The 7500-nt window shown below is 40.8% G+C and overlaps 1 protein-coding gene across 1 annotated transcript in view; it reads left to right on the forward strand.

Annotated features, from left to right (window-relative positions):
- Window positions 1-370: 370 nt before the first annotated feature.
- The window catches only part of zgc:158403 (tetratricopeptide repeat protein 39A), a gene marked incomplete at its 5' end in the record, with an annotated part of 767589 nt that continues 760459 nt past the window's right edge, over window positions 371-7500 (forward strand). Inside the window, 11 exon segments of the mRNA XM_035654183.1 lie at window positions 371-792; window positions 1382-1486; window positions 1902-2033; window positions 2968-3026; window positions 3837-3904; window positions 4198-4262; window positions 5144-5243; window positions 5344-5409; window positions 5489-5597; window positions 5744-5811; window positions 7196-7255. Of these exon segments, the coding sequence (XP_035510076.1) occupies window positions 758-792; window positions 1382-1486; window positions 1902-2033; window positions 2968-3026; window positions 3837-3904; window positions 4198-4262; window positions 5144-5243; window positions 5344-5409; window positions 5489-5597; window positions 5744-5811; window positions 7196-7255 (867 nt within the window).

Below are 7500 nucleotides of genomic sequence, written 5' to 3' on the forward strand. Positions count from 1 at the left end.
TATAATTGCTAAAAATAAAGAAAATACATAATACAGATCAAGAATTGTATAAAGAAGTTCCTAAAAATATCAAGAGTCATAAGTCTAGTCAATGATAGAAAAGGAGTCCCTTCATGAAAAAGGTTGGGAACCACTGCTTTAAATTCAATGAAAAAAAAGACATGTATTTGGAAAAATAAAACAAAATAAGATGTTTTGGAAATAAAACAGTGTATTGATTTCTAATGTCACCTTTATATGTTTCTATTCAGTGGTTTATTAATGTGCCACAATAATGTTTGTGAGTTCAAATATCTTCATTTGGGAGCTTTTCCAAGCAGATATTGATATATGTGACTGTGATTAAATCAGCAGATATTTCTGTCAACCCTTAAAGTCTCCATGCCACCCTCTGGACACCCCATGATCATTTCTTTAGATCCGCCCCTGAATTGTGTCCGGACGAGCACGAGGGCTGCGGGGCTGCTCGCACCTGACCCTGTGATTAACACTGTGTAAAGTGTGCGTGGCAGTGATGTCAGAGAGGAGGAGTCAGGTGCGCCTCCGCCGCGCTCCGTCAGACTGCTGGATCCTCAGGTGAACGCATGCCATTACCTCGGAGCACTTTATGTGGATTTAACCAACAGGAAGAACTTTGTAGACTGACGCCAACTCCTGCGCTACTGCCTGGTCCCACGGTCCCACGGTCCCAGCGGTGAATGCGTCGTGACTTTTGCGCGTACTGCTGAGCTCTAACAGGTGTTGGGGCACGCCGAACATGTCCAATGGGAAAGGCGCAAATGCTGCACAACAGTGAGTACAGGATTCATTCACACAGTTTGACTTGTTTCTTCGCATTATTGGTCAGCCGGTGAGATCCTGTTTAGCTCGACGAATGGTAAAACCTGCTCATAAAATAAATAAAAACAACAACAATTCACCCTCACGTGCAGCAGGAAACGCTAATAAACAGGTTTAGTCCTGGTTTCCTTGTTTTCCGCCCAACACTCTTTGTCAAGCAGTTGTCATATAATAGAGCCAGAGGAATTCCAGTCGGGGTGGGGGTGGCTGCACCAGTCCGTATAGTTTTGCATGTTTTTCAGACAGTAAGCAACCAAAGACTACAGCAGGATGTTGATAAATAAAACAGCTTGACACTGACAACACTTCTTTAGGATCCTGTTGAGTACACAGATGCTGCGGTGTGTTGTGTGATGATGCTCCAGTTGCATCTAGTGGAAAGACTTACCTTACTAATGTAAACTCATGTTTGCTGGGGACCTGGACTGGATCCTGTTCGCCTGTCACTGTCTAACTGCGCTGCTGTTGACTTTGCTAAAAACACAGCTCTCAGTCACAGTTTAGTTTATTTGCATTTGCTGTGTCCATGTTTGTGTGGCAGCTCCTCACAGATGACCCTGAAGGAGTGTCTGGATGAGTGTATGGAGGCCTTGGATCTCTTCCTTAACAACCACTTCAGCGAGAGCCTGGAGAGGCTGCGGCCAAGGTAACAAAACACTCCCAGAGGTTTTAACCAGCTGTTGCTGTCTGAGTTTCAGTTTGTCATGTGCTGCACACTGTGTGTTTTAGCACTTTCGTAGCAGTATGATATCAGCAGTATTTGGCCTTCTGTGGTGTCAACTGTGAAGTAGTGCACTTCCTGTCAGTCAAGACACAAGGGTGGCCCCCGTAGGCTTCAGTTCTCCAGGATATGAGGTGTTTGCTGAAGCTGACGCCCAAGGTCTGACTGATTCAACAGCCAACAGAAGGCTGCCCTGCAAAATAAACACTATGCACAAGACAAACTGGGACGGTAGAGGAGATAGAAAAGAGTAAAGAGAACCGTAATGTTCTTTTCTCAACAGGAAAATGCTATCCTCCTCTGTTTGCTTACAGTTTGCTGTGTGATGTTTCCTATGTAGAGTGAATGAGAGTATGTACCATGCTCTTATCTATGCCACGGTGCTGGAAATGCAGGCCATGATGACTTTCCAGCACGATGACATCAGCAACGCAGGAAATACCATGAAGAGTGCCCAGGAAGTCTGCCAGAGGTCAGGATGTACATGTGAATGTATATGTGTGGATATTTTTTTATATATATATATATATATATGTTTCTCAAATGGGGGTACACATGCTCCTAGGGGTACTTTGGATTACTGCAGGGAGTACATGTTCGGCATCTTAGTTTAGTGTGTTAGCTTGCTAATGTTTGCCATTTAGCACTTAACTCAAAGTACAGCTAAGGGTGATGGGAATGTCATTTGTTTTGTAGGTATCTGGTCAATACTGATGATGGAACTGAGGATGGTGCTAAATTAAAAGTCAGGGGATCACCATGTTATTCAGTTCAATAAACCACATTTTATATTCATTGTTCCCATTTATCAATGCAATCGTTAACTGCTGCAAACTGTCAACTGCCATAAAACCTCTGGAGAAGATCACTGCAGCTGTTTCTCATTAAACTGTGTAACAAATGCGCAAAAGTGCAGCTTATCAAAAAGGCGCAGTTCAATGCAACTTCAATGCCATCTTAGTGTTATTGCATGACAACAGAAACTGGTTTGCCATTAATTTAGTGATGGATTCTAAACATTTCAAATGTAGCATTTAAGTGTTCAGTTACAAGGTTGTGCTGTACTGTACCTCTTTATACAGGATTTTATTTATCTACCAAAAATGTCTTGCACTGGTCAGGGGGGAATTAAAATATTTCAAAGGTGGTACATTAATGAAAAAAGTTTGAGAACTACTGTTTTAAAACACCTGACATGAAATTTACATGAGTGCATTTACATGGCCTATTTCTGACCATACTAGTAATTTGACTGTGTTTGCATGAGAGAAGCCGCTGTTAAGATAGCAAAGAAAAGGACACATGTAATTGGTGGGTGATTGCTGTGTGAGAAAGATGTGGTTGGCAAGAATAGTAAAACTATGTCCTGCTCTTTTGTTGACACTGGAATATGTTTGGGGTTACAGGTTTCGACGGAAATCCGCAAGTTTGTCTAACAAGTCAGTAGGGGAATCACTCACTGAAGGTAAAAGGCTTGGATGTCTCACTACATTATAAATCCACCCAAAAGGAGTGTGTCCAAATGTCATATATCTAACACAAATGGAGTTTGATAGTTAATTTGTTTAACCTACAGTATCTGAAAAGGTCAGTGGTAATTGCACTGGTATTGTCAACAGACTTACATTTTTTCCACTGACATTCAGTATCCATAGAGACAGCCGCTCTGTGTTTAAGGTAGTCTCAGCAGCATGCTAACATGCTCAGTGCTAACATTAGGTGGCTATATGCTAACATTAATGCTAACATTAGATGCTGAGACCATCTTAGTTTAGTGTGTTAGCATGCTAACATTACCAATTAGAACTCAACTCAAAGTACAGCTGAGGGTGATGGGAATGTAATTTATTTTGTATGTATCGTATAAATAGTAATGGTGCGAAATGCTAGAAAAGGGAAAATGAAGAGGAGTGGTCTTTGCACTAATTCCTGGGGGACACCAGGGATGAGTGCGTATTCTTTCCATATTGTTTCGTATGAGCAACTGATGAGGTAGCAGCCAATCAATTTCACCACAGTGATGCCAAATTTAGCAGATGAAAGATGCGCTTTTGCAAATGTGTGTGCAAGTTCCGTTAAAGGCCCATTATACACTTAAATCTATTCATCAAATTCATTATAGTCAGGTAGAAGACAAAAAGAGTGGAAGACAAGTCTGTAAGATCAACCACATAGTAACACCTGGGACTGGATTTTATGCTTGACTGCTTGTTGACTAATATCACTGTATGTTATTTATTACCTAATGTGTGTGTGTGTGGATGTGTTTTTGCAGTGCAGCTTCATGCTGAAGTGTGTTATGCAGAGTGCCAACTCCAAAGAGCTGCTCTTACCTTCCTACAGGTGCAGTAGGCTTATCTGCTTTTTTTAAACAAGAAACAACTGACCTGACATATAATAGTAATGAGATGATCATAATAATAATAATAATAGCAACAATGTACAAAGTTTCCACATTATCTAAGTTTTCAAGACTGTCTAAGATTTAGAAGGTGCCCAATGAACTTACTTGCATGACGGCAAATTCCACTTATGTTATCTTGCATTTGTGGTACTTAAAAACTACTAAAATCTAATCCGAGCTTTTCAAATGACTGCATTCAACTTTTATTCTCACTCATTTATTTATTTTGCAGGATGAGAACATGGTGAGTTTTATCAAAGGAGGGATCAAAGTACGAAACAGTTACCTGATTTACAAGTAAGTAATGAAAGAAAAACAGGTTGGACATTTGGGGGATGTCAGTGATGTGTAATGTTAATGAGTAATAAGGGTGTATACATTATCTAACTATTTAATGTCCAAACTTGCAGCAACTGTTAAATATTGTCTTGGACTTGTTGGTATTTGCACTCAGACCTGTCTTGGACTTGGCCATTGGTCTTGCCAAATATTCCTAGCTGGTCTTGGCCGAGTCCAGTAATAACCATCGATGAAGTGTGCTTGTTCAGAAAACAGGTATTGGTTTAATTCAAAATCCATCTTGAATGGGCATTGACATTAGCCATCTGGTAACCATGGTTACCAACCAATATGACTTGCAATCGTATGCCTGGCTGCCAAAACCCATCTTATTGGCATTGGCAAAAGCACTGTTTTTTTTCTGTGCCGGTCTTGCCTCTCTCATTTGGACTAGAACCTTTTTGGACTCGGATTTGACTCGGTCTCGACTAGTCCTGGTCTTGGAGTTGTCTTGGACTCAACAAAGTTTGTCTTTGCACAGCACTGGTTTTGAAGGGAACTTTCCAAAAAAATAACCCTGATGATGTCATAGTGATGTCTTCAGGGTTATCTCAGTTTGGATTTGGAGACTCAAACAAGATGCTATTGAGTTGCATTATGGGTGTTTTTTAAGTGTTTTTAGAGCTTGATGCATACAAGGGACCAAAAGTGGGGATATCTTGGCGATCATTCTTCTTTTAAAATCTGTATCTCACAAGTTTCCTAACTTTGTGGAAGTGCAACATTACATCGCTGGAGTACCTCTTTGCACAGTCAAATGTCATAACGTTATACAGTATTTGGTTATTATGCTGAGCTGTGATGTTATACAATTGACATAAATGTCTTTTATCATCCAGAGACCTGCATTCCCTCATAAAATCTCACAACTGTCTCAAGGGACCCAGCCACGTTCACTTAGAGGGAGGAGTATCATTTGGAATAGGGGCATTTAATCTGGTACGTCACAAATGTATCTTTAAACACTATCGCTTGACTATATGTTGTGGGTTCTCATGTGTCTGTACCAGACATTTCATCCAGTCCTCTTTATTTACAGACACTGTCTCTATTTCCTCCACGGATACTCAAAGTTTTGGAGTTTGCAGGCTTCTCCGGAGACAAGGTGTGATATATACATTTACTCTGTTATGCTCTCACTGACTTTTGCCAACTGACTTTTTCTACGTGTGGTCCTGTTTTAGGAATACGGTCTGTCCCTGCTGCGCGATGGTGCAACAGGGATGAATCTGCGCTCCATGCTGTGCGCTCTGCTGCTGCTCTGCTACTATACCTTTCTCACGTTCATACTAGGTAGTGCTGTACATCGTCCATGCATCGTCCATGCATCTGAGATTCAGATGATTCTGATTTCTGTGTATAACTAAATTCCACACATTATTCACTTCTAGGAAAGTTTCTGTATCATTAATCCTATCATATCTGTTCTATCCTCTCAGGGACAGGTGAGGGAGAGGTGGCTGAGGCTGAAAGTCTGCTGAAACCTTTCCTGCTCCGCTACCCACGGGTGAGTGGCAATGAGCATCATCTGTTTAGAAAATAACTAAGAAATGTATCTTCTCGACAAATTGTTCATCACAACAATATATTTTTAGGTGAAAATGTAAGCAGTGGTGAATTGGGTGTTTGTTTGTAACAGTACAGCAGCTGGCAAAATCTTGCAACCAGCATTTAAAACGGAAACATTTTGCTGCAACCTTGGTGAACTGTACCAGTTTGCGCTGTTGACCAATAGCAATCCATCTTGACACTGCTGGCCTTCTGAGGGAATGTTATTTAGAGCAGAGAATTCAAAATGGTGGAAGCTATTGCCAGAATCGTCAGTACCGTCTGAAGCAACAGTGTGAACTTATTTTCTGTTACCGGTGTGAGTTTTCTTTGGTTGTTGTTGTTCTGCTTGCACATTGGGAAGGGGGCTAAATAACGCTCAAATGATGGAAAAACTGGTGTGGCCATTTTCACCACCTCAACCTTCAAAATGGGTACCCAGAGTCTCCCTCTTGCAGACATGCCCACTTTATGCTAATCCCATGCAGTTTTTATCTCACTTTTTTAGCAAAAAAGAAGACAGGGTGACGTCCTGGTACAACTTTAAACTACTGTTATGCTCGCATACAGTTGGTTTTTATCACCAGCACTGATCCTTTTCTTGCCCCACTTTGTGTTAGTGATGTCACTGTTTCCCCCCACTGCAGCAGTTAGTTTGAAGTCATAATTGGTAGAAATTACAAATTTATAATATCCAAGTTGTGATGAAGCAGAATTATCCTTTACTGCCAATTAACTCGACCTGGTTCGTAATGTTTGTAGTGCAGCATTTAGAAAAATGAGTAGATCCCTCCTTATCTCTAGCCAGTTCCTCATTCAAACTTGTGTTCTCTTTTCTTTGACTGCCACTTAAACTTCTTCACGTCATTGTTCTTCTTATCTTTCTATTTTTACACGTCTCGTTGTACATCAGGGCTTTCTCACAAATCCCTCCTTCCACTCACATTTTTTTTTCTTTTCTCTCAATCACACACACTTAGTCCTCCCCACCCTGATAATCTCCATCTGATACTCACCCCACCTTCCACTCACGCCGTCCCCTCCGCAGCCTGAACCCTTACACCGTCCTTTGTGCTATCATTCCTCACGCTCTACCTGACTCACATTCTTGTAAATTCCCTGTGTCCACTCTACCTTTTACCTACACGCCTGCCCATCCCAGAGAACAAACTCAAAGCTCTGACACAATGTGTACCAACCCAAAATGGAAATCTTGGTTAAACACTGCCAAGAGTAATTACCGTACTTGTCGATATATGACATCTTAACACAGTGTGTAATATTGAGCAACACAGGAGGCTGAAATCTATTGTTTTAAATTGTATATTTTCTCTTCTTTGCAGGGAGCAATATTCCTCTTCTTTGCAGGCAGGACTGAGGAGATCAAGGGGAACATTGATGAGGTGTGTGTCATAAAATGTCAGTTACATGGCGTGAAAGAATGGCAACTAACGTTTTATGTCTTGCATGTTTAATGCTTTTAATAAAACATTTAGCTTTCACTGTGATTGCATACCTTATTGGGAGTGAGAAGCATAAAACCACTTCTGTTACCATGATAATATTAAAGCTGCAGCTTTTAAAAAAATATTTATAACTTTCACTATATCCTGGAAGTAGAACATAAGACAGATAATCTTTGAAAAAA

The sequence above is a fragment of the Morone saxatilis genome, unplaced genomic scaffold, assembly GCF_004916995.1.
Source record: "Morone saxatilis isolate NCDOM2014 unplaced genomic scaffold, NCSU_SB_2.0 Contig14, whole genome shotgun sequence".
Classification (NCBI taxonomy): Eukaryota; Metazoa; Chordata; class Actinopteri; family Moronidae; genus Morone; species Morone saxatilis.